Genomic DNA, 27,395 nt, shown 5'->3' with positions numbered 1-27,395 from the left:
GTAATTGCCGCATGAGTGGGTCATGTAGGTAACCCAGTGAGCCAGCGGGTCACAGCACCTTAAGGAACAATAATCTGAACATCTCCTGGCTCTCGGCCCCACAAGGGTGCACGCTTGTCTTGGCCTCGGCCCCGCCTGGCGTCCTTCGTCAGCATTGCGGGCCACGCCCCTGCGCACCGGTTTAGTCCCAGCCACATGATGAAACTTCCCGCACGCGTTACAGAAGCTTGGCGACTGTAAGGCGAGAGGAAGCCTCCAGCGGGTCTTGTCGCTGAGCTACCTCAGCTCCACCTCCTCTGGCCCTGGCCCCTAGTGCGCAGGTAAGCGGGGCCCAGGTGCTCAGCGCGGAGCGCTCGGCTCGCCTGGGAGGCAGGGGGATGCGCTGTCCACCGGGTCACACGTCCCAGGCTTACGGATACTGAACACTCGGGGCCGGCGCGGGACAGAGGCTGCGGTGCAGCGGGTGGCGGGGCGGGGCGGATGCGAGGCGATTGTTGCGCATCTAGGACGGAGCTGCCAGGAAAGCTTTCACATGAACGAAGAGCAGCGTGGAGGCTGGGCGGCCCCAGACAGAAGGCAAAGGAGGCCTTCGTCTAGACACCATTTCTTTTACTCTATGACATCTAAACCTGGAAAACTTCGGCGCTCCGAGGGTTTTGCCTGGGACCAGCTGGACGCCTGCACAAGACCAGCCGTAATTGGGCGCCCCAGGCTAGTGCAGGGGCCTGGTTTTCTACTGGGACAAGGCTCTCCTTAGCTCTAGAGCGAGTGTCCCTGGGGTTGACTGTGTGTCTTGGTCCCCATTACCGAGTCCCCACTCACTTTGCTGCTCAGGCCCCTCCCCCACTCCCAGTTCCAAACTCGCAGCTCCCCACCTCCCCCCCACCCCCGAAAAATCTGTTTAAGGAGACAGGAGGCCAAGTACTGGAAAAGTCGAAGGAATTAGCGTGCTTTTTTATTCTCCCATAATTACGGATTCACAGGCCTAGTTTCAGATTAGTCTAACTTTTACGGACAGGTTTGATTTTTCTTGGCCTGTGGCTTACAAGTTTTAACAGTTAACTCTTCTCGTTGATTGATGTCAGTACTGTAATACTAATTTGAAGTAAGACTTGCACAAGACCACGGGTTGATTATTGAGATCTTAAGGTGACCCTGTGAATTTTAGTTAGGGCGCTGTCCAGCGGGGGAGCAGGTGATCTTTTATGTACTGACCCCTAGAAATGCTGGGTAGTCTGAATTGATACGCATTAAGAGTGATTGATGATTATGAAAACCGAACACTTGATGTTTTGATTGTTACTTGATGTTTTGATGTTTGATTGATAGATAGCCTTTAATCACTAAACCATCCCTCCAGCCTGGTTTTTAATAATTTAGGAAAAACAGTGTAAACTATGATTCATTTTGATTATATTGTATTGACTGTTATGCTTGGGATGTGTTGTGTTAAAATATGTTTAAAATTAGGTTTAATGTTTTCTCTTGCCTCCTTAATGGGCTTTATTAGTATATTAAAATTACACATATGGTTCACTGGCCAGCACTGCTGCAGAAGTTAACCAGGAAATGAGGAGAATTAAAGGGACAGACAACAGTGAGGAAAATACGGTACAGGGAGGGCCTCTGATTCCAACTACAAAGGAGTTTGAATTTCCTTATTCTTGCCGAAGGAAAGAATTTTAAACTTTCTTTTTCACTTTAATTTAGTGCCTGGCACGTGCTTTTCTAGGTAAAAGGTTCTCTGATGATCATAATTGACTTTCAAAGTGCTTTGTTAACCCACTTTTCTTTCTATTGTTCCCTTTTATTAGACATAGATTCTTTTCTCATATAATACAATGTGAACACAGTTTCCCCTCTCTCTACTTACAGTTCCTCCCCACCTCCCCCTTCTGAATCCACACTCTTTCTGCCTCTCATTAGAAAAGAATGGGCTTCTAAGAGACAAACCGCAAAGTATAATAAAACATAGTAAGGTAAGATAAAAGGAAAACCATCATATCGAAGTTGGATAACATGGGGCCATCAGAAAAATAAAAAGACCCCCCAAGAGAAGGTGCAGGAATCAGAGACCCATTCACTCACACATTCAGGCAGGAGTCCCATAAAAGTACTCATCTGAAAATTATAATACAGTGGTTCTCAACCTTCCTATGCTGCCACACTTTAATACTGATCACTGTAGTGAACCCCAACCATAAAATTATATCCATCGCTACTTCAAAATGGCAGTTTTGCTACTGTTTTGAGTCATATTATAAAGATGTGTTTTCTGATGGTCATAGGCAACTCCGTGAGAAGGCCGTTTGACCCTGAGGTTGAGAACCACTACTATAGTACACATGCAGAAGACCTTAGTGGAGACCCGTGTAGGCCCTGTGCTGGCTGCTTCAGTCTAAACTCATGAGTTTTGCTCAGTTGTTTTAGATGGCCTTGTTCTGATGTCCTCTGTCCCCTAGGTTTTCACAACTCCTTCCGCCTCCTCTTCCTAAGCTCTGAGGGGCAGGATTTGATGGAGACATCTCTTTTAGCAGTGTGGCTAACCCACTCCTCGTTGACACTGAACCAAACATTTGCTCCTAAATCTGCATTTTCCTACTGAATGTGCAGACCAAGCCTGCCATAGACTGTTTGGACGGCGTCACGGAAGGGGCTACAGGTCACTTGCATTTCCTCTTCAGGTTGCTTTGCTCGGTACCACTTTTTGTTGCTTTTGCTGGTCTGGTTTTATTCAGAGTGCATCAAAGCTTTGATGCGGTTGGAATATTTTCAGAGGATTGCTCTGATTGGTTGATGTTGAGTCTGTGTAGTTTTTTGGGTGCTGGTTCCAGATTCTGTGGCCATTTGTTGCAGATTGGCACTTGGCATTTTGAACATGATGGCTAGTGGGAGATTCTTTATCGAACGATTTTGAACGTCGGCTATTCAAATGAAATATTTGTAGGACTTACTTGCTCCCTGGCTTAGAGGGGTTTGATTAAGTTTCTCCTCCCCCATTGTTGCTTCTAATTAACCAAGGCAGCTTTGTGATAAATATTTGAGACTGTTTTTGTCATTAAAAGGACATTGGGATACTGAACTTTTCTGTCGTTGAGACAAAATCTCTTGAAGCACAAGATGGTCTTGAACTCTTGATCTACCCTGCTTCTACCCTCATTGCCAGCACTATGTACCACAGTACCTAGCCATGAGTAAACATGTAACATCCTCAGTCAACTCACAATGCTTGTTAGGGAATCTTACAAGATTTTTTATTCTCCCATAACATTTAGATGTTTATTCTTCCAAATCACTTAGACTTTAAGCTAGCAGACGTGACGTCCCTAAGGATACATTATTCTAGAGTGTGTGTGTGTGTGTGTGTGTGTGTGTGTACATATATTAATATTACATAATGATGCCTACCAGCTGTTATTTATTCCCTTTCTATTTGACCTGCAAATAAAGAGACAGTATTTAGTTGTGGAGGCTTAAGAAGGGGCTGTACTAACATGGAGAATCTCCCAGACCTTTAGGGGGGTTTGAGGTCCTCAGCTGGAGGGGTTGGGGCTGGGATTCCTACTAGTTTGGGACAGCCACTCCTGCTATTGCTCTGGAGCAATCCTGGGCTGCAGATGTTACAGAGGTGACCTGGGTGTTGCTGGGTGCAACCCCCACCAAAGCCTCAGGTGGGAGAAATGTGAGCTGGTCGCAAGGCTTATGTGTGTGGTTGAATATAAAGGTCACTTGTATTTCTTAATATTTGTAAGCAAACGAAGTCACTTCCCATGTGCCCATCAACCTAATGGAACACTTCTGTGATTAAAGATGGTTCGTGTCCCGACTTTTGGAGAGGCTTGTGTAAGTTTCTGGAACCAAGAGTCACTTATACTGAGTGTGAGACCCTGCGCTTCTCTCCTAGACTGCCTGCAGCCCTCCTGTAGCATGTGTGGCATCTGGGCCCTCTTCGGCAGCGATGACTGCCTTTCCGTGCAGTGTCTGAGTGCGATGAAGATTGCGCACAGGGGCCCAGATGCATTCCGTTTTGAGAACGTCAATGGATACACCAACTGCTGTTTTGGCTTCCACCGGCTGGCGGTGGTTGACCCCCTGTTTGGAATGCAGCCAATAAGAGTGAGGAAATATCCTTATCTGTGGCTGTGTTACAACGGTGAAATCTACAACCACAAGGCGGTAAGTGAAGCCGGGGACCACTATCTTTAATTAAACTTCAGATCCAGCGTCTTACTGTTGACTTTGTTACTTTAAATGTATTCCCTTTTCTACATTCTTGCCTCCTTTGCTCTGGTCTTGTCCAGAGCACTCTCAAGGAAAGGTAAAATGAGTTAAGATTTTTAAAAAGTGATTAAAATGGAGATTCCAATTCAATTTTTTTCCCTGTTCTATGTTTAAATATTTATTAGGGCTGTGCTATGTTCTGTGTTGGCTAATGGAGGCACAGCATTGGAAAGGACAGTGTTAGGCCTACACTCCTGTGCAGGTTGTGCTAGCAGGAGACAGACAAGCATCACTGTATAGTATAACAAATTTTCTAAAAGCAAATGTAGAAGCGATGCATATGGGAGAGCTGTTTGCAGGAAGTTTGAGCAGGGCTTGTCCTGAGGAAGCACGACCTAAACTGAGACCTGACAGACAGAGAATACTGGGCAAGCCTGGGGCAAGCCTGGGAGGTGTTTCTTATGGAGGGGAATAGCATGTGTAGATACCGGGTCTGGGCTAGCGTGAGTGAGAAGGGGACCCATGGAGCTGGGAAGGCAGGACAGTCAGTCTCCTGCTGCTAGGAACATTCCAAGGCTAGGAGCAGTTGAAAGTCCTGAAGAGTTGATATTTGTGGCGTTATACAATAGGACCACTGAGAAATCATTTGCAGCTTCCCACTTAGTGGGAGCCAAATTGTAGAAAGGTGGCTGGAGGCTATGAAGTGTGTTAGGCAAGACTTAGCAGCACTGCAATCAGACCTCTCTACTCTGGTGTCTAGAGACCAGGAGCGGGGGAGGGGACAGAAATGTTGATCCCGGAAGACAGAGCTGATAAGGACCTTCCAAGCCAGGATTATTTCACCCTTTTTTCACAAGGAAAATGGTTAAATCTTTAATTTACGAATGGTTGTATAAATACAACCCCTTGCTGTGTTTGCAAACTTGTTAACCTCTTCCCCAGCTTCTAGTTGCTTCAGAGCAATGGGCATGAAAACTGGTGATTCTTAATATCTGTATTATCTTCAGGCCTACATGTTCCCTGTTTCCTATAAGATATGTTGTTTGAGAATCAAACATTTCCCTAGTTAACATTAATACCAAACCTAAGACTATAATATCAAATATCCAATTCATGTTTAAGCGTCCCCAAATATCCCTAGAATACATTTAGCTGTGGTTTTGGTTTGGTTTGCCTTTTGTTTTATTTTGTGTGTGTGTGTGTGTGTGTGTGTGTGTGTGTGTGTGTGTGTGTGTGGTTATGCACCCATGTTTGTTTATTTGTTTGTTTTTTTTTAGGGCAGATTTCATTCAAGGTTAAGGCATTTGGCCATGCTGTTTCATGGTAAATTTTGAGATTTCTGTGCCTATCTTTCACTGGTAGGGGTTTATCTTATTCCTGAACAATACTATTTATTTACCAGTTTGCTCGCTTATGGGGATATTTTCAAGTTAGGGTTCTCATCTGAAGCCTTTAGCCATTTAGCAAATACACTTTCATTAAAGGCCTGCTGTACATGAAGCTAAATTGCTTGAAGACGTCATGGTAAAGTAAAGAGGAACGTTAAGAGGGGAGGAAAGCAGTGAGGTGGGAGGGGTTTGGGAATCATTAAGTCAAGCCAGTGTACAGGAGAGGATTAGGTTACACTCTGCCAGTATTGCCCCGAGTCTTGCCTTCCTGAAGTGAAGTTGGGAAATGTCTTGGCTCATTTGAGGCTAGAAAATACCTTGGCTTAGTTGGACAGTGTTGCTGCTTATTACTTTTGTTAAGAATTTAAAATTAGTTCTTGGGACTTGTTAGTGAAGGGACGTCTCCTTTCTGAGTAAATGACCATCGAAAAGTGAAGTAATGTTCATTATTTTCAAAGGCTGTAGGGTGCTTCTATCCAGAGGGGTAGATTTTCAAACCCCACCTACCTGAGAGTTAGGATGATCCTGGCAGTCCTTAGTGTGGAAGAGTGGCAGCCAGTCCTGTTAAGAGGCAGCCAAGCACTTGATTTAATAATTCTGTGAATGCTTTCCACAAAGGCCCATGCGTTAGGTAGGGATGGAGAGACCTAACAGGTGTTAGGGGTGGAGAGACCTAATGCGTGTTAACACATGCCTTTCAGTTTCCCTTTTGAAAATTGAAAACACTTTGCAAATCTGAAGTGGAGATCAGAGGCCTTTGTTGTTGCCTTGCTGGTGTGCTAGTGTGGTAGAAACTATGAGAATTGGGGCCCAACTGAAACCTTTTCTCTTTGCTGGCAGAAACAGTGGAGGGCCCGTCGCTGTTCCTGTGCGACATAAGAATGGATGATAAAGCCCACAATCATTTTGTCTGTCCCTGAGAAGTAGCATTAATGTCCCACTGTTCAGGAAGGTCTGGATGTTGTCCACTCCTGGGGACATTCTGCCATTGTGATGGACTCATTTGTATTTGTCAGTAAGGAGAGGCGGCTAGGTTTTCCTTTTGCTGTATATTTTCAAGGGAGTTCAAGGATGAGCTAGAAGAGCCTCACAGTTGATGCTGCATCCTGAATCAAAAGCCAACAGTTGCCCGCAAAACAGTTTTAGCTTCATGGTAACTAGGCAAACTATTCTCCTAGTGTGTTGGAATGTCCTTATCTATATTCTTGGCTTCTACCTTTAGAGATCAGAGCAAAAATTGGTAGGAAATAGTTATGGGAAAATTGTGTTTATGATGTCCACGTTTTTATGCCCTGCATAACAGGGCATAACAAAACATAATTGCATAATTGCATAAATATTGCATAACAGTTGCTTCTAAAACATCATATTAAGTATTCTAAATCTTGAAAGTGTTTAAGCACACAGGAGGATGGGTATATATTATATGTAAATAATATTCCATTTCACAGAAAGCATGAAGTCACCAGAAGATTATTGTCTTGGGACTGGGGTCCTGAAGCAAAGGATGACTGCCCATGTAAATGTGCATGTATGACTGCATAGTGTAGACCATGGTGTACAATAGACACTTGGATTTCTGCACGTGTCACTGCTCTGATGCCTGACCATTGCATCCTGTTTATCAGAACTCAATCTTTATTGTCATGGGTTTAGTCTTTATGGTGAAAAATTTTCAGAATTTTGAGTTGAAACAAGGTTGATTTTGATAATGCCGTAATTTTTTTTTTAAATCAGCAAAGCACATGAACTGATTATAGAACACAAATGCTGAATCAGGATACATAAGGATTCTAACATTTTGTTTGCTCTGCTTCCTTAAGCTACAACAACGTTTCGAATTTGAGTATCAGACCAATGTGGACGGTGAGATAATTCTCCATCTCTATGACAAAGGCGGCATCGAGAAAACCATCTGTATGTTGGATGGGGTGTTTGCATTTATCTTACTGGACACTGCCAATAAGAAAGTATTCCTGGGCAGAGATACCTATGGTGTCAGGCCTTTGTTTAAAGCCTTGACAGAAGATGGATTTCTGGCTGTGTGTTCAGAAGCCAAAGGTAATTATGCAGTTTAACTGGTTTTGGTTTGCGTTTCTTCCTGGATCGTTGATATCCTTTACAGATATCAATCAAAAACTTTACAGATGACTAGAGATGAGTACTCAGTATGAAGAGGATTTGAAAGCCTAACCATTCCTTTCCTCTTTCGTGTGTGTGTGTGTGTGTGTGTGTGTGTGTGTGTGTGTGTGCGCACGCGTGCGCGTGTGCGTGTGCGTGTATACGTGTGCTCATACATATATGCACATGTAAAGACCAGAGACCAGACACTTAACATTAAGCATCTTAATTTTATTTTATTTATTTTATTTAGTTTCTTTGAGGCAGATTCTTACTAAGTAACTCTGGCTGTCTGGAACTCACAGATCCATCTGCCTCTGCCTTCTGAGTACCGGGATTAAAGACAGGCACCATACCTGGCCCCATCTTAATGTTGGACTCAGTCTCTTTGCACTTAGAACTCACTCATGTTCCTGATTTAGCCAGATTGGTTAGTCACTGAGCTCCAGGGCTCCTCCTGCCTCCCTTGCCCTGTCCCACCTATCCTAGAACTAAAGATACAGGATACTGCTATGGGGTTTTGCATGGGTCCTTGGGGTTAAAACTCAAGTCCTCCTGCTTGTTAGGCATGATGCTTGCCAGGCACCTTATTGACTAGGTATCCTGCAGCCCCTGATGCTTCTGGCTACTAGGAGGTGAGAACCTTTCTTTTTTGTGCAGAGTATCTCTGCCATGGTTTACAGATAGAGCCAAGTGACCACGGACTTGGTCTTAGTGACTCAAACGCTTCCGCTAAAATAATGTTTCTTTTAAATTTGTTTTGTTAGGGATATTATTATAGCAAGAGATACATGAACTTACTATACTTATTATAACACAACTTACTTAGCATTTTCTGGCAGTAAATTTAGTAATCATCTTTTACCTAGATAGCAAGTTTTCTGAAGTGTACATTTGCCATTTTTGGAATCCTTTGCTACTTAGTCTTCAGATTTAACATTGCTTGAAACAGGATCTGGATCTGTTAAGGGGGAGTCCTTGGCACAGTAACTAAAGTGTGGGTATTAAATAAATGCTTTACTTGGTCTATCAGCTGACAGCATAGGACATTCTGCGTCAGTTACCTAAGCTCCTGTCAGGGAAGCCTGGCAAAGGGACTATAAAGCAGGAAGGACCCCAGCTTCCATGGTCTATCTTTTGGACTTTTAGACCTAATGATTGCTTCATGTGGAATTGTAATCTCCCCCACAGTTCACTCTCTGCAGTTTGTTTTCTGCACCCTTAACTCTGTCCTTCTCTAGACTGTCCAGTTACCTTTACATTACTATAATAAGATGTTGCAACCAAGGTAAGAGTTTACTTGGTGCTTAGAGTCTCAGAGGGCTAGAGTCTATGAGGTCATGATGGGGAACATGGCAGCAGGCAGCATCCGAGAGCTTACATGTTGATCTGCAAGCATGAGGCAAGGAGCTGACTGGGAATGATGTGGGCTTATCCCTAGTGATGTCCCTTTAAGAAGGCCACATGTCCTACTCCTTCCCAAACAGTTCTATTCACTGGGGACCGAGTGGATTTTCCTTATAGATGTCATTCTATTGAATCCACCGCACAGATTAAATGATCCCATTGGAGTGCTACATCCTGTTATCAGTCTTTACAAACATCTCATCGTGGCATCTGCCTAAGACGTTTCAGTTGGCTGCATCTCGTCCTCTACAGAGGAGAGCAGCATATGAGCTCTGCCAGCTACTGAGAACATTGGATTCCTTTGGCCTTTCAATTCAATGTACACAGACTGGGCTATGAGACTCACGGTACATTATAATAAATACCTGTGTAGACAGGCTGTCTAACTTTACCACACAACATTGGCTTTTGTGTCAGATCATGGTGGTGTCAGGGTAGCTACTGTCTATAAGAACTGCCTAAAGTTACATTATATGTCTCATACACATTATATGACATCTATTAAGGGAGGGGTAGTGGCTTCTGAGTACCTGCTAGCTGATCAATTTGCTTGGTAAAGGCTTGAGAACCATTGGTCTCTCTTAAAATGCCACGGTAATGACCGGAATACTTGGCAAGTTATCACGAAGTTAACATTTTGATTTCTCTTCTTTCTCACATTTATCTCCTCTCATCTTGTTTGCTTTACGACAGAAAATAGACATTCTTTTAAAAATTTTTATCCTTTGACAATTTAATAGATATCTAAAAAATAGGTTTCCGTGATCAGAAATTTCAGCTAGGGAAAGGAAGGACATGATGAAGACTTTAATTTTAATAAAGGTAGCAGGGCCATTCAGGTGGGAGAGGATCGTCTCAGAGAATGTTATTGTAACAACTGGACATACATGGGATAGAAGGTGAAGTTTGGAATCTTTTATCTTGCTGTGTTCGGGAATTATCTTGAAAAGAACCATTTTCCTATTGCATCAAATGACTGCAAACCTATGCGGTTTGGTATTCTGTCTCCGTGTCATTCTTGCTTCTTCGGGAGAGAGATGGTAGGGTGTGGGGCAATTATTTCCTCTCCCACTATTTTTGTATGGTGGACATTTATTGCTCCTTAAAGGGGCAGGTATGGATTAGAGATTGGCTCACTGTGAGGGCTGCAGAGAAGCACCTCATTGCATACGTTGCTGTTTCCCGTTTTCTAGGCCTTGTCTCCTTGAAACACTCCACCACCCCCTTCCTAAAAGTGGAGCCCTTTCTTCCTGGACACTATGAAGTTTTGGATTTAAAACCAAATGGCAAAGTCGCGTCTGTGGAAATGGTCAAATACCATCACTGTACGGATGAACCACTGCATGCCATCTATGACAGTGTGGAGAAACTCTTCCCAGGTGACTGGTGCCTATGACCAAACTCCAGAACTGCAGGCACTCCCTGACTGCATGGGGCCATTCACACCATTTTCAGTGATCTCGGTTTAAAGGTGTTGATTTGGAGGTGGCGGGAGCTCCTTGAGCGAGGGAGGGCCATCATATCATGGTGGGGTAGGACATTGCTTGCCTCCTCTCAGTTGGCTTAGCCTCAGCTTATCTGTGACGGCTCCGTTTACTCTCTGTGTTGCTAGGCTTTGAGATAGAGACCGTGAAAAACAATCTGCGTATCCTTTTTAACAACGCTATCAAGAAACGCTTGATGACTGACCGGAGGATTGGCTGCCTTTTATCAGGTGACGAGAGTTTAGAAAAACATACATCTTGCCGGTGTTTAAAGGCAATGGTTTGTAGCTGGCTCTGAGCTTTGAATTTAGTTAAAGGCCTACTATATAATTTCATCATTGTTTTTCTATAGACGTGTTTACAAGCTGCATTTGTTAAGGTTAGAGCTGGTTGGTACTCATTCCTTAGAGTCCTGTGTATTGATCTTTTAAACTTTAGATACAATTACTATTGTAAGGGGCCAATAAAATGTATTAACATACACTCATATGTATGTGAGCACACACACACCCACACACACACACTTCATTTCACTATGTGTCTATCATATTAAAGTTGATTTCAGTTTACAAAATTCAGAGATGTTAGTGGTCAAATGCCAATCCAGATGTTTAACAGGTGTGTGATTGTCTTTGCCCTGCTTGCCGTATGCCTGTAGCCATTGACTTTGTTCTTACGCTGTAGGAGGCCTGGACTCCAGCTTGGTTGCTGCCTCCCTGCTGAAGCAACTCAAGGAGGCCCAAGTGCCCTATGCTCTCCAGACATTTGCTATCGGCATGGAAGACAGCCCTGATCTACTGGCTGCCAGAAAGGTACAGTGCAGCCCGCCCATTGCATATTCAGAACTTAGTCCTGGTGTTGGGACGAACATCAAGTGAAGCTGTCCTAGTGTGCCTGTTGTTACCGTAATAAAGGCCATGACTGGAAGCAACAGGGTGAGGAAAGGATTTATGTGGCATACATATCCCCAGTCATACTTCTACTGAAGGAATCTGAGGTAAGAACTCAAGGCAGAAACCTGTAGGCAGGAACTGAAACAGAGAGCATGGAGGGACATCACTTATTTATTGGTTTTTGCCTCCTGGCTCCAGGCCCTTCAGTTCTCTCTTTGTTTCCTGTGTTCTCTTTCCTCAGCAGACTGTGACTCAAAATAGGTAAACCAAACAAACTCTTTCCTTCCCAAGTCTATTTTGGTCATGGTCTTTATGACGGCCATAGAGAACAGTCTAGGATAGAAATTAGTACCAGGATAACAGCTCAAATCTTGTTTTCTTCTGAAGCATTGCATTATGAATTGTAGGCAGAACAGACTTTGTACACATAATTCTATGTGCCGAAGACCGGGTCTTGCTCTGAAAAGACCTACAGTGATGAGAAAGGCCTAGAAGAGAATCCCAATGCAAATAGATATATGCTGGAAGACGGGAAAAGGCTATTAGAATACCATGCTGGGTATAAAATTAGTCATTTCAGTACAGCAAAAGAGAGATGACGTTCAAAAGGGAACCATACTGGACTAGGGAGAGATGAGGCAGGTTAGGTAATATAGGAGAGAGTCCTGTGCTGATTGGGGTCCTGGACTGTCAGTCTGTAGCTTTGAGTTGGAAAGAACCAGTAGGAGATTTACCTCCTGTGGTTGAGTCATGAGTGAGGGCCAGGCAGACTGCCTCCTGTCAAAGGGACCTGCACCTCCTTACTTAAGGGGCCTGCACCACCTCCTGTCAAAGGGACCTGCATGGCCTCTTGCTGCTATGGTCTGGAGAGACCTGGAGTGGTCTTCTGCTTTGTTTCTTTTCACCATGTTTACCTTGAGAGGATCTGGCTTGTTTCACTTTCTAAAGTAGCTCTTTAACAAAGATAGGGATTTCTCTTTACATTCAGGTGGCAAATTATATTGGAAGTGAGCATCATGAAGTCCTTTTTAACTCTGAAGAAGGCATTCAGTCCCTGGACGAAGTCATATTTTCCTTGGAAACTTATGATATTACGACAGTTCGAGCATCTGTAGGTAAGGGGTTTTATTGGCATGAAAAGTAGAAGGTTTAAGATGATTTCAGCTCAAGAGAGATTGTCTAAATATGAATATAAACAAGTTCCTATATTGTTAATAATACTATTATATTGTTAAGACCATTTAAGAGTGCCCTGAATTTCTTTTTGACTGGAGGAAGTGCTTAATGAATATAGTCAGATCATCTGAACACTGAATTTACAAGGTCAGCTTGGGCTATAGTCTTAATAAATGCTTTATAAAAATATTAACAGTTCACATTTGCAAAACACATGCTTCATGCTAGGTTCTGTCTCCCTACTTTATATGAATTATTTGTTACCTTAAAACTAACCCATCATAGCCAGTATTCCATCATCCAGGAGGCTGAGGCAGGAGAATTACACGACATTTGGCATATATGGCATGACCATAGAATGGATACATATTTTGACTCCTTTTTTTTTCCTCCCATTTTCTCTGTGTAAAATATCTTGGATGGTATAGTTGGGCCACAAAACATTATCCCTGAGTTTCACCAACCAAAGCTTGAAAACACTTGAGAGCTATAATGTGTATGACTGGACCTGGGCAGACTTTATTGCTGTCGTTATTGTAATAATAATAGGGTGTCAGCTGCTTACATAGCATTTACACTGTATCAGAAATTGTATGTGATCTAGAAGTGATTTAAAGTACAAGAACATCTCATAGGTGTTACAGATTCCGGTCTCTGCAGTAACGCAAGTCTCTCAGTGCAGTGTGACTTTGCCTCCTAGTGCATATAAAAGCTATGGCTACAGTGTGCTGTGGTCTTCTAGGTACCTCTACTTACTGCTATTGATCGTCTAAGCTATGGAAAATGATACGGTGTATTTGCTTAGAGCAGAATTGCCAGACCTTTAATTTGTAAGAAGTGAATTTCCTCTGAGGCACAGTAAAGCCAAGCACAGTAAAACAAGATAGGCCTGTATACGTGTGTAGATTGTGTGCAAAACTCCACCTTTTTATAAGGTGTTGGGGCATCAGAAGATGTGGGTAGATGACGGGAGGACCAGGAACCAATCCCAAATGAATACTGAGGGAACACTGTTCTTTATTAAATGGGGAAATGGGTCTGTACTGCAGTACATTTTCCTTAAGGAGTTCTCATGTAGATGTATTAAACACACCACTCTGTCACAGGGCTTACTAGTTGCCAGCTGTTACTGTCATGCAAGCAACACTTATCTGGTGAACACATCTAAGATTAGAAATGTACCACAAATCAGAGAGCCCAACGTTGTCGAACCTCTAAACTGTTACTTAGCTGAGTGGGTCTTTTTAAACATTCACTTTGCAGTGCAATAAAATCCCTTGAGTATTACAGTGATTTGTCCCTCGGAAGCTTCATCATTAAATACACACACATATAGGACGTATGTGGTTGAATTTTTATGAGGTGGAAGCAGAGTTGGGAAGAAGAAAGTCTCTCCTAAGACGGATAAAAGTGAGCTTGGAGGAGACATATGGTAGTGGAGAGAGATGTGAAACGGGTACCAAATAGACAGTATGATACTGTACATAGCCTTCTTAATCAAATGTGGGATTTGGAAATGAGGAGCGGAAATGGAAAAGAATGAAACAATTAAAAGTAAGCTACTTCTGTTAGTCAGTTTTCTGTTATTATAATGGATAACCCCAGAAGAGAAACTGCAGAAAATAAGGATTTTTTAAACTTAGAATTTTGAATGCCAAAAGTCAAACAGCATGGGACTTTGGTGGGTGGCATCAAGGAGCTGCATATGAGGAAGAGATCTCATAGTGATACCAGGGGCCAAAGAATAGAGAGCGGTTCTGTTTTAGACAGTTGAATAGGGAGAAATAATTTGATTTATCCTGGGAATTGTCTTAATGCCTTCTAAGGCAAGATGCTTGAGGACCCAAGTAACCCCAACCAGACCTTACCTCCACTTCACCACCGTGGATCACACCACCAACACATGAGTCCTTGGGAGACCAAACTGCATCCAAAGCATTGCACAGCCCATGCCTTACTTTTCTGTACTAGTGACAGTATACAAGCCATGGTATTCGGGTATTTAAGCGGTTCGATCTAGCAAAAAATTAATATAAAAAGTCTTGTTCTAAGAACATAATTTTGGAGCCTGTTTATAAAATAATACAGTGGATGCAAGGCTATTTTATTGCTTAAGTTGGATTGACTGCATGGAGACGGCTTGTGAGTGTGTGATCCTTTTGGAAGCTGCATTAATACCTCTATTAACTCAGCCCAACAAGACACTCCAACCTGCAGTTGTTTCTGAGGCTCTCCAAAACACAACACTGACATCAACATTAATTTCTGTTTCCTTTAAGGTATGTATTTAATTTCCAAGTATATTCGGAAGAACACAGACAGCGTGGTGATCTTCTCCGGAGAGGGGTCAGATGAGCTTACACAGGGCTATATATATTTCCACAAGGTCAGTACTCTGAAGTGAAAAGACGGCCAGGCTAAGTGAAGAAACGTCAGAATCACTGGCCTCTTTCTGTTCTGTCCTTATAATTTGTAACATTTTTAGAGGGCATGTGTGTTTGTGGGTAAGAATTGATGATATCTGTTTTCTGTGTGTGTATGTATGTATGTATGTATATATTTATTTTTTTCATTTATTTATCTATTTTTACGAGAAAGAAGGCTTTATAGTATCAGATACTTTTCATTCTTAAAATTAAACATGAAAATTGATTTTTGTCTGTCTGTCTGTCTGTCTGTCTATGTTGATTGATTTTTTTTCCAAGATAGGGTCTCATTATGTAGCTTTGGCTGTCCAGAAACTCACTATGTAGACCAGACTGGCCTCTGCTCCCCAAGAGCTGGGATTAAAGGCACCCTGTCTGTTGCCCAGGGCATCCATTTCATTTGTTTCCACACTAAGCACTCGGGAGGGTGGATGGGCCTCCAAACACTGCTGGCCTCTGAAGTTATTTACTCACACTCCTCATGCTCCTCTTAAGTTTTCTGGCGTACTCATTTTTTATTTTATATGTGAGAGGGGAAAATAAAGGCTGCCTGTGTGCCGAAGCTCGCCACTGACCTTCTTTTGTTTAATAGGCGCCTTCTCCTGAGAAGGCGGAGGAGGAGAGTGAGAGGCTCCTGAAGGAACTCTACCTGTTTGATGTCCTCCGTGCCGACCGCACTACTGCTGCTCACGGGTAACGTTAAAATCAGTGGTAAAGGGGTTGGGGATTTAGCTCAGTGGTAGAGCGCTTGCCTAGGAAGCGCAAGGCCCTGGGTTCGGTCCCCAGCTCCGAAAAAAGAACCAAAAAAAAAAAAAAAAAAAAAATCAGTGGTAAAACCAACAAGGAAGGAAGGGGAAATAAAACGGGATCAGTTTGTTTCTTTCGGTTGGCTGCAAAGTATGGTTTTCAGCAAAATTATCCCTCAAAAGCTGTACTATGGCCTGGATACTGTCACAGAGCGGGAAGAGATCATCTTCTGTGGGTGTGTCGGGCAGGTTTCGTGCCATTGGATCCTAACAGTAATGCGTCATTTCCGGCTGAGAGGGAAGGTTGTAGCAGCTCCTTGTTTTAGAGCATTCGGAAGTCACAAGCTCCAGGTTGCAAGTAGTACTTGCTTGACAAGCCACCATGCTGCATCTGGGAGGGGATGTGCAATCTTCATTCATTCATTCATTCATTCATTCATTCATTCATTCATTCAATGACAGAACAGAATAAAAATAAATTTCTTTGGTGCCATTTCTTCTTGTTTAGAGTTTCCATATTCAACTGGGCTTGTTAAAGAATAGAAGACCCTTACTGTGCAGGATAAACGTTGCCTTTCAATGTTTTCGGTTGTTCTACTGAACCATATTTGGTTTAAGAATTGGCTGAAATCATAGTTATTACATGTCTGCATGTTCTGACGACTGTCACTGGGACTTTTGTATATGTGATGTATGGGTTTACCTATACCCTCATGGCCAGGTCACTCACTCTCTTTTAGAGAAACAGTTAATTTTTCATAGGCACAGAAGGAAAGAGTTTAAGACAGAAAGCTTCCCTCCCAGATGCTGGTTTTATTTTGAGTACAGACTTTAGTATATGGCCATGTGTCCTCTAGGAGGCAGGACCATGCTGTATAATCTCCTTTACTCAGTCTGGTGTGGTTGTTGGGAAGCCGTGCCAGCCATCTGATTCAGACTGTTGTCTGTTTTCCCCAAGTCTCGAACTGAGAGTCCCGTTTCTGGATCATCGGTTTTCTTCCTATTACCTGTCTCTGCCACCAGAAATGAGAATTCCAAAAGTAGGTAAATCAACCCTGGGTAAAAAACCCAAAGATCATTGGTTCCTCTGGCCACTTCACTGACCCTCCTTTTGTGCCCGTGTCAGGATGGCATAGAAAAACATCTCCTGAGAGAGACTTTTGAGGACTCCAACCTGCTACCCAAAGAGATTCTCTGGCGACCCAAGGAAGCCTTCAGTGATGGGATCACCTCAGTCAAGAACTCCTGGTTCAAGATTTTACAGGACTTCGTTGAACATCAGGTCTGTCTCTAAAGATACGTTCTGGAACAATAATAGTTTCATAGAGAGCTAGGATCTCTGCATTTAGTTTGAATAGTCGTGTCTATGGGAGAGTCAGAGTTCCATCAAGGAGTACGCCTTTTACAAGCCTTACATAGTAGTTAAGGAAAGTGAAGGACTATAAAGTAGTATTGATGATCAAGAGAAATGGGGGAAGACTTGCTAATCATTGCTGACCTTTTTGCACATGTCTGGGTCCCTGCTGAGTACAAACGAGTCAAGCACCGAGCCTCCAAGTATGAAGTATTCTTAATATTTCTAAATAATGAGTGCTGTAAAGGGTCAGGTTACTTTACACTATGTCTTAGCTTTATTTTGGTCTCCGTCGTAGCAAATGCACATCAGTGTCCTCAATTTATCTTACAGGTTGATGATGCGATGATGTCTGAGGCCTCCCAGAAATTTCCCTTCAATACTCCCCAAACTAAAGAAGGCTATTACTACCGTCAGATCTTTGAACACCATTACCCCGGCCGGGCTGATTGGCTGACCCATTATTGGATGCCCAAGTGGATCAATGCCACCGACCCTTCTGCCCGCACTCTGACCCATTACAAGTCAACTGCCAAAGCTTAGACGCTCTCTACACTCTTGTGTAAAAGTCAATGTTTCTTCTTCCTGCTCTGAAGGTAGAGAGACATTGAAACAATCAGAGAGAATGAAAGTCAACCATCAGCTGCTCAGGCTTATTTAGGCATGGAAAGAAATAAAAGTATCACATCTAAAATGCCTCCTGGTTGTAGGTACCAGTGCGGCCTTGTAGCTAGAGACTGAGTGGCTCTTGCTGTATTGCCACTGTCGGGATGACAGTGAGCTATGCTAAGGGGCATCTTAGTTCTGCCTTCATTCCTAACAGCTGGCTAGTCAGATTGCTATGTGAGTCCTTTGTGGGAACTGGTGACAATTCTGCTTTGTAGGCCAAGGATTCAGTTTCTTTCTCTTTCTTTCTTTCTTTCTTTCTTTCTTTCTTTCTTTCTTTCTTTCTTTCTTTCTTTCTTTCTTTCTTTCTTCCTTCCTTCCTTCCTTCCTTCCTTCCTTCCTTCCCTTCCTTCCTTCCTTCCTTCCTTCCTTCTTTCTTTCTTTCTTTCTTTCTTTCTTTCTTTCTTTCTTTCTTTCTTTCTTTCTTTCTTTCGTCTTTTCATATTGTGCTAATGTTTCCTCTGGAGTTCGTGGAACTGGGAATAAACTTCTCAAATACAGCCTCAGATGCTATGTTAGGCATTTGTGGTTCTCTATGGAACTGTTAACATTGTTACAAACCTGGTCCTTATGAAATCTAGTTCACACAGCCTTTTTCCATAAAGCTTCATTTATAAGAACAGGTGGTGGGCCCTGGACCATTGTATATCGACCCTTATTCCAGAGAAACTGTCCAAGCTACACATTTCTCACAAATGGGCTGCAGAAGTAGGAAATAGTACTTATAAATAGAAGATGCTTATTTGAACACTCATTGAAGTGCTCCAGAACATGTTGCTGAACTTAAAATGTGAATCTAGCTGTTAAAAGTTTTTGAAAAGGGAGTACTTGGTTCAAGAATTGTTGCTGGTGTCAGGTATTTTGAAGCTCTGAGCACAGGGGAGGCTGCAGCGCTTCAAGGCTAGCCTGGGCTACATGGTGAGGCTGTCGTGTCAATGAAGAAATGCTTGATGGGTCAAGTGGTTGAGGCCAGCCATAGGACATGACTTGCAATCTGTAAATGTGTTTGAGAAACCGAAGATGAACCCTTACTATGGGGTAGCCTTATGTTTATCTCATATTTATAGGTAGTTGAAATATTTACACTTACCTTGATTTGTCTCTATTACCTGTTTCCTGCTGAAGTTCACCCAGCCCAGATACACGGCATTGCAAATGCTTTGGACTGGGATCTGTCCCTTTGGTTGAGAGTGTTTGCACAGCAGGGAACATTGGTGTAGCATAAAGCACATCACCCATTTTGAAGGTGTGGGATAAGCATCACGTTTTAACTTAACTGACTGATACATGTCGTGTTCAGATCTCATTCAGAATTCTGACACACATAGAGATAGGTAAGTCAACTTCACAGCACCCAACTTATGTACCTTTTGTCTGTCTGCCAATGCCTCAGAAGGGTGTACTTCCAGGCAGAGTCTGAGAGCTCACCGTTCATCACTGGCTAGTTCATGGTATTAGCCACATCATTTCTCTTCCAGTAGTGAGGCAGAAAATCAGGACAGAAGAACCCAGTAGAACACAGCTCTCTACTTCATTGAAAGCAAGAGGATGGAGTTTAAGAACATCTCCAGTGATCTGACCAGGCCTCACCTTCAAAAGTTTCTACCATCTCAGCAATGCCCTTCAATTATGAATCCATCAATAGATTTATCCATCGTATTAGAACCTCTGTGATCGAGTCACTTGACAATGATTGCATGGACTAGTTGAAGACTAAGCCTTCAACCCATGGGCCATAATAAACAGAAGGTTGCTCACAATGGCGGCAAAGGTGATAAATTTCAAATTATACATGGTCATGTAGTTAGTTTTTTCTTTTGCAACTACAAAGGAAGGTCTGAAGTACCAATAGGTTGCCAGCTTGTATGCGATCCAACTGCTTACATACTGACCACATTCCGTCTTCTAGACCATCCAGTTCACATAGGACTGCTAATTAGCAGCTTGTCCTCTCAGACACCTTTATAATTAAGGATTGCTAGCTGCCATTCCTTATCTTGCTGCTTCAGCCCGGTAAGCACCTTGTGACCACCCATTCAACAGCTTTGCTTCACTTTGACTAAATCTGCTCTAAAGTACCATATCCCATAATAACATTTTTATACTTTATTCTAAAAGTGAGAGTAAATCCCCAAATCCTCCCTCAGCTTTTGAACAAGTGTGAGCACATTCTTCCAAATCGTTCACCGAAAAGATACCATTGTGTGTAGTGGATCATCTTTCCTTAATGTAAGTCTTCAAAGCTTCTATTAGAGGGGTAATATAAAGAGCTAGATTGAGCTACTTTTTGGATATTATACACATATTTTACTTATATTCTTCCTCCTCCTCCTTCTTGTTCTTCTTGTCCTTGTTCTTCTTGTCCTTGTTCTTCTTGTTCTTATTCTTCTTGTTCTTGTTCTTCTTCTTCTTGTTCTTGTTCTTGTTCTTCTTGTTCTTCTTGTTCTTCTTGTTCTTCTTCTTCTTGTTCTTGTTCTTGTTCTTCTTCTTCTTCTTCTTCTTCTTCTTCTTCTTCTTCTTCTTCTTCTTCTTCTTGTTCTTCTTCTTCTTCTTCTTCTTCTTCTTCTTCTTCTTCTTCTTCTATTTTTTCTTCTTCATTCACTTTATATTCTGATCACTGCCTCCTCCTGGTCACCCCCTCCCACACTCCTTCACCCCCCCTTCTCCTCTGAGCAGGTGGGACCCCCTCTGGGTATCCCCCCACCCTGGCACATCAAACCTCTGCAGGGCTGGGCCCATTCTCTCCCACTGAGGCCGGCCAAGGGCTAGAAGAACATATTCCACCAACAGGCAACAACTTTGGGGACAGCCACCAAACGGAGTCACTTTTTAAAGAAATTTTTGTAACATTCTGGCTGTGACCACAGTGTCAGCATGTTCCTTAGCAGTGTTTTTGTATGTTTTAGTTTGGTCTGGAGAGGGATCTTGAAGAAGGCCCATGTGATTCCGAATCTGACTGTGGAAACACTGATGTGAGCCTTAGGCATGCTGCCATCTACAGGGAAAGCATTACTTCCCAGCAGACACTCTGCAGCTGCACTAAGTGATCTGTTGCCTTAACTCCCCCCAGCTTCAACTGCAGATGGGCAGATTTTACCTTTTAAAAGTAGGCATATGAGTTTTTCGGGTCCACCTTTCCCCAAACCTTGTTGCTCTGTAAAAAGTCCCCTCGTCCTTGAGCCAGGTAGGTGTTTATGATCATATTGGCAAGCAGAATGCAGCGGAAGTGAAGTGATGCCGAGTGGCTTATGACTTGATGTCTATTTTTAATATGGAAGGAAGGAGTTGGCCATCTGTAAGAATGGACATCTCCAGTGGCTGCTCATTTAACAATGAACAGCTACCACCATGCTTATGGATGAGCCTCTGGAAGATTCCAACTCCTAGTCTTAGACTTTCATCTGGAACCTTGGCATGGTGCCAGCGATTCGACAACCTTGTACTCTGGCCCTGTTCCTCATTCATAAACACCAGAGCACAATGGGTTCTCAGAAATGGGAAGTTGGGGAGGCAGTAGCTCTTAATACGGTAACCAGGAAGCTCACTACAGAGGTTAAGTAAGTAGTCAGATTGAACATTATGCTAACTGGTAAGGTGTTTAGCCCTACGTTATTCAGGCTGTTTGCTTCTTGTGTCTTTTCTCTCTACGGTATTGTTACCACTGGGAGGCTAAAGGAAAGTTTTCTCTGGGCTCAGTACTGTAGAGGCAAGAAGAGAAAGAACAGGGATTCCCTCCATGTTTCCAGTGATGTGCATCATTTCTACAATGGCAGCTGAAAAATACCATTCTGCCACAGTGTGTCACACTGAAGTTAGAGTTGGTTTTCATTAAAACCCTGTGTGCTTATGTTGCCTAGTGGAGGGCTCTGTTCATTGTTGACAGTTTTATAACCACTCTGGGATCCAGGAAGTCGTTCTCTCACCATCCACAAAAGAGGGAAAGAAAATGGTGAACCATGGGAGGAAAGACAAAGCTTCCAGATGTCACTTTGGCTCACTTTCCAAACCAGTTCATGTGGTAGCTCTTAATCCTTCTCTCTCTCTCTCTCTCTCTCTCTCTCTCTCTCTCTCTCTCTCTCTCTCTGTGTGTGTGTGATATAAAAAGTATTTTGGGAAAAACCCTCCAAATTCCACAAACCACCATCTAGTTGCCAAATCATTCTCTCCTATATATAACTTAGACTCACCTTCCAGAGTAACATACAAGGGATTTGCTCTGCCTGTGCCTTTCAGGGTATCTAAGTGAGGTACTGAGGTCGTCATCTGTGTCAGGCTGAGAGGTAAGTGAATAGACAGACTGATCCTCACCTGTCTGGTTTATAATAAAAAAAGCAATAGAGGAATAGCAGCAGCAGCAGTAACCAAACACATGACACAATGAGAGAACAGGAAGCATCCAGCGAATTCCGTGTAGCAACACTGATGTCCTGCTGAGCTGCTGTTCGAACGACCCCATCTGTAGCAAAGAATCACCATTCAGTAGTCACTACGGCCAAGGCATGCTGGTAGAGGAGAAAAGAGTGGACACTGGGGAGACATTGCTTGTACACAGGTGAGAAATGGGAACATGGCGGTTTCTAACAAGAGCAAGTATTAGGCTCATGCATTGTAATTGTGGTTCCCCAGAATAAGACATAGCAGTCATAGATCCTCTTGTATGCCAAAGACTGTCCTGGAAGCTATAGTTTTAACCATCAATATAGTCCTGCACCTATGTTCTGTTGAGTTCATCAACATCTTATGGACAGGGGAAATGATGGACAATGGTTTCATGGCCAGTGTCCCATTGTTGATAGTAAGGGAAGGAAAGGGTTGTTCAGAAACTTCTTGCTTCATGTGACATTTCAAAGGATTAGAAATATAGAATATAAACAGAAAAAATATTATTTTAATTTATATTTCAATGTGAATATTTGTGAATAGTTAATAAGTTATCTAGCAAGTTTCCTAATTTCAACATAAAGTTATTTTAGTTTTCCAGTCGATAATGAACACATGTACATTTGTGATTTACATATTGAATGAGGTAGGTACTCTGAGTCTGGCTTGATTTCAAGCCCCACCAGGCTGGTAAATTCTGCCAATGAATGCATTAGGGAATTTGGAATACTGTGGGGAAAAAAGCCACACCTATATAATGTCAGTATTTTTAAGAATAGTTGAAGGAAGCATTTGACTTCCAAGGGCAAATGATGTAACACACAAGGCCACAGGGTGGCAGCCCTGATTCATTTCTCTTTTCAGGCATCATTTTGCATTTCTCAAAGATACCCGCAGTACCAGCATGAAGAAACTTGTATGCTGTGTTAAAGATACACCATGTTAGTGTCATAATAAACGACAACACAGAAGCTCCATAGTGTGCTGTCAGCAATCATGGAGCAGTTTGACCTTGCTAATCGCAGGCAGATGAGAGTTTATGTGTGAATTTCTTAGGGTCTCTTTGTATGTGTCATCCTGAACATAGCCTGCACAAAGTGAGTCCTCGTAAAAGTAAAATCCTTCATGGGAGAAAGGGAGAAACTCTTGGTGATGTGGTATAGCACTGGGAAGTTGCACTTGTTCAAATAAATGACTCCCACACTCACGTTTGGGTTTTTCATGTTTATGTAATTAAGTACACATTCATGTGTGTACACATGTGCACAAATACGCACACACACACACACACACACACACAGAGAGAGAGAGAGAGAGAGAGAGAGAGAGAGAGAGAGAGAGAGAGAGAGAGAAAGCATGGCAGTAGGAGGAAGACTTGTAGGGGAGAAGATGGGATTTGGTTCATATGGGAAGCAGATAGAGGTGATGATGATGGTATAACCCTATTACCTTCCATATGCCTGGAAGTTTAGCTATCCTTGAACTTGTTCTGTAGTCCAGGCTAGTGTCAGACTCAGAGATCTACTTGCTTCTGCCTCTGGAGTCCTGGAATTAAAGGCTTGCACCATCACCATCTGGCAGAATAAGTTTCTTTAATTTTTATTGATTTTTGTGAGTTTCACATCATGCACCCCAATCCCACTCATCTTCCCATCCCTTTGTACCTGCTCTCCACCCTTGCAACCTCCACTCCCCAAAACAAAACAGAATTCTTGCAGTGGAAGCTGTGGGATGTCCCAGTATGCCCCACAGTACCCTTTTGTCCCCACTTGTTTATTTGCAAAGGTTTATTGCAATGTGTCATTGGTCTAGTTCAAGGCCTCTGTCTTCTGCTACACCACCAATACTGGATACTCACCGAGACTCCTCTTGGGTATGTTGTTGCCCTATGTCATGGAAATCCTGCAGCGTTGGATCTGTAGGGCTGGCCCCTTCGTGCACTCTAGCAGTTCGTGGATAGCGTAGATGATAGAATGGGCCAACTCAAAGCCATGAATGTGGAGCTGTGTGGTGTCTGAGCCTGCAAGCTCTCCCATACTTGCACCATTAGGGCAAGCTCTCCAGCACCAATGCCTTGGCTAGCTCGCCCAGTGCTGCAGCCATCAAGGTGCAGGGCCAGCTCTCCTGCTCTCCTGACCTGGGGCCAGCTCTCCAGCCTGCTGCAGGCATTAGGGAGGTGGGAGGGCATCTCTCTCTTGCCCATCCCACCGCATGACAGACAAGTGACAGGGCCAGCTCTCCCATGCTCATGGCCTTGAGGTCTGCTCATTCACAATCCCAGCCAGCAGGACCAGTTCTCCTGAGTGCTGCAGCAAATGAGGGATAGGGCCAGCTTTTTCACTCTCATGATCCCGGGGCCACAGAACAAAGTTTTTTAAAAGGGAGGATCCTTTAGAAGGATGTGGACAACCCACACAGCTTTTATTTGATTTTCTTTGCTTTTGGCTTTGCTTTTGGAAACAGTCTTGTGCTATTACTGAGGCTGGCTTTAAATTCGTTATCCTCCTGCCCCATGAGGCCTCTTGATTGTGTGCCAAAATTTCTAGCCTCACTTGCTTTTTGAAATGAAGTGAAAGACCTACATGAATGCCATCTCCATAGTCTCACAGCCTTAACCGCAACCCGTCTCAGTTTACACAAATGAAGCTAAAAGACAAAACCTGCACTGTGTATTTTGCACATAGTCTGGCAACTAACAGACACTGTACGTCTAATGTGGGTCAACGGTGTTTGTGCAGCATCCTGGGAAGAAGGAGCTGGAACACAGACACAGAAGATGATCAATCGAATCATCTGCCTAATATAATGGATACCACAGAAAGTATTTCTGTATTAGCAAGGCAATTTCCACATGTGGTTAGAGGGTCCATAGAAGATTGGTGATGCCTCATTACAGTGACCAACATCCTCTGCCATCTATACTTCTTATAAAGAAAGAAAGAGAGAAAGAAAGAAGGAAGAAAAGAAAACTCAGCAACGTCTCTCCATTAACCTTATATTTATGTGTTTGAGCTCATGAACTACATTTTTAGAGGAAATATGGATGTTAAGGAGCAGGAGTTTACATGTATAGGTGTAGAGTTTGGAAGAACCCTAGGATGTAGACACGATGCTCTGTGTGAAGGAGTGAGAAAAACACAGTTGAAATGAAGACTTGGTTATTGAATAAAGTGGCAGAGCGTCCAGGGCTGTGTATGTGTCCCCTGATCAGATCAAACTGTAGCTTTGAATCTGGGATGAAATAGGCTGAATGCCTGATTGTTTCGTATTATCGTCTGATCCCATCACATTCTGTTGTGGTTAGCACTCAGATTATCTAGGCTGTATGGCTTTTAAATAGCCATAGTCTGACAATACTCAACTGAATATGTTTCACTGTGGAACAGTGGACAGTTCCACCACATAGAAAACCTGATAAGATTGAGGAGACTCGGGGAGCCCAGAAATTTCATAATTTAGAACAGTTGGTGTTTAAATCTACTCCCAACCAGGTTCTTGTCCTGGAATACGTGACCAGGACAGTCATTGAGAGGACTGTGACAATCAGTCAAGTAGAGACAACAATAGAAATCCTTCCACAATGAGGTATCCCAAACATCTCAGACCAAACCAACAGAGAGCACCTGCCTCTAGATCCCACCCCACCCCAAATGTTTATAGGGTCCTATCCACAAGGAATAAAGTACAGGAGTTATTTCACCACAGCTCTTCTGAGAGTGCTTGTCTTATTGAGCTGTAACACAGCAGGGAAGAGTTTTCTGTCCAGGTTCAGCTTTTGTCGCTGGACCTCAACCAGGCCCAACCAGCTGGTTGCATGCACGTGACCTCAGCCACTTCCTGCTTGGTGGCCCCGACCTTGGCCTCTAGCCATCTGCTGCTTATCACCACCTGTCACCAACTGTGCGGCAGAAGAGACCCAGCAGCCTGTCCTGCTCTGGCTCCCCCACGGAAACCAGCAACTCTGGCTGCTCAGGCAGAGCCAGACTCCCAAGGATTGCGACAGGTAGTGCCCTGTACACAGACACGCATTTCACCATCTCTCAGGTTGAAATTTTTCTGTCAGTTCTCAATATGTGAATAGAGTATGTGTGCATCTATAGTTAAGTACTTTTCTTGGTTATATATTAAAAGCCACAACTTTAGGTGATGACCATGCAAACACCTTTGTCACACTGTCTTGGGATATGACATGCTACTCGGGTAGTGTTTCAGACCATTTGTTTTCAATCAGTGGGACACAGGACTGTGTCATACCCAGTGCTCCTTGCCGATTTTGTGATTAACATCGATTTAAAGGTGTGAGAAAACGAACAGCTCAGAGATTAAAGAAAAAGTGAGGTAGAGAGCCTTGATCTCTGTACTGATGGGGAGTTCCCGCCTGCTAGCTGCATCTCTTTGGAGAAAGATGCAGCTCTGAGTGATGTTGGCCATGTTCACTCTTGGGGTATCTGTGGTGCTGAGGGATCTGATGTACCAATCAGGAAAAAGGACAGAGTGGACAAAGCACCGAGAGCAGCCCTGCATCTTGAAAGATTCATATCTATAAATATATAATGGCCTTGATATAAATGGTAATGTGTGAAAACAGGCTTTTCTCTAACACTCCAGTAAACATAATTCTGTAGTGGTGTGTGTATCTTTCCCCTCAACACGGGTGCATTTTTCACTAACTAGTCCTGCTAAAGTATTTCTTTATTGTCCCAAATATTTTGTTTACTTTCTAAGTCATCCTCAGCACCCAGACCATTCATTCATTAATTTATTTTTTTATTTAAGAATTCCCTCATAGGGAACTCCTCCTCCCACAGAGATAACATCTGGTTATCTCCTCCCATTCAGCATTTAGGATAGGATGCTTTCCCGTTACCGAGGGCTCGTAACTCTTAGTATACGCTTACTGTCCTTATTCTGAAGCAATGTTGAGAAATGACCTGTGCGTGAGGATGCTTGTTGGACATCAGAACCCTTTCCAAGCTTTCTGAGATGATGGGCTTGCTGTAAGGTATTCGTGATTTACTTGGCAGTGGAAGCATTGAAGGAATAGCAAAGCTCAGGATATCCAGGCATAGGAAGCTGACAAGAAGACCTCAGCCTGAAACTGCAGAGCGGGTGACTCTGAAAGACACCTAGAAG

General features: G+C 43.1%; 1 protein-coding gene across 2 annotated transcripts; it reads left to right on the top strand.

Moving 5' to 3' along the window:
* Asns (asparagine synthetase (glutamine-hydrolyzing)) lies at positions 1 to 17,910 on the top strand. 2 transcript variants are annotated; one of them, XM_006236089.5, is made up of 12 exons: positions 1 to 320; positions 3,905 to 4,176; positions 7,433 to 7,670; positions 10,331 to 10,516; positions 10,750 to 10,851; positions 11,306 to 11,433; positions 12,503 to 12,629; positions 14,970 to 15,076; positions 15,709 to 15,809; positions 16,821 to 16,902; positions 16,989 to 17,144; positions 17,550 to 17,910. In XM_006236089.5, exons 2-12 carry the CDS (start codon positions 3,928 to 3,930, stop codon positions 17,757 to 17,759), a joined length of 1,686 nt encoding a protein of 561 aa, XP_006236151.1. In that variant the 5' UTR covers positions 1 to 320; positions 3,905 to 3,927; the 3' UTR covers positions 17,760 to 17,910. The 2 variants fall into 2 exon arrangements, with proteins under 2 accessions (XP_006236151.1, NP_037211.2); NM_013079.2 differs by lacking the exon at positions 1 to 320 and adding an exon at positions 556 to 711.
* Positions 17,911 to 27,395: the final 9,485 nt, after the last annotated feature.

Source organism: Rattus norvegicus, chromosome 4 (genome assembly GCF_036323735.1).
Source record: "Rattus norvegicus strain BN/NHsdMcwi chromosome 4, GRCr8, whole genome shotgun sequence".
NCBI classification, from domain to species: Eukaryota; Metazoa; Chordata; class Mammalia; order Rodentia; family Muridae; genus Rattus; species Rattus norvegicus.
This window is presented reverse-complemented; position numbering and strand designations above follow the sequence as displayed.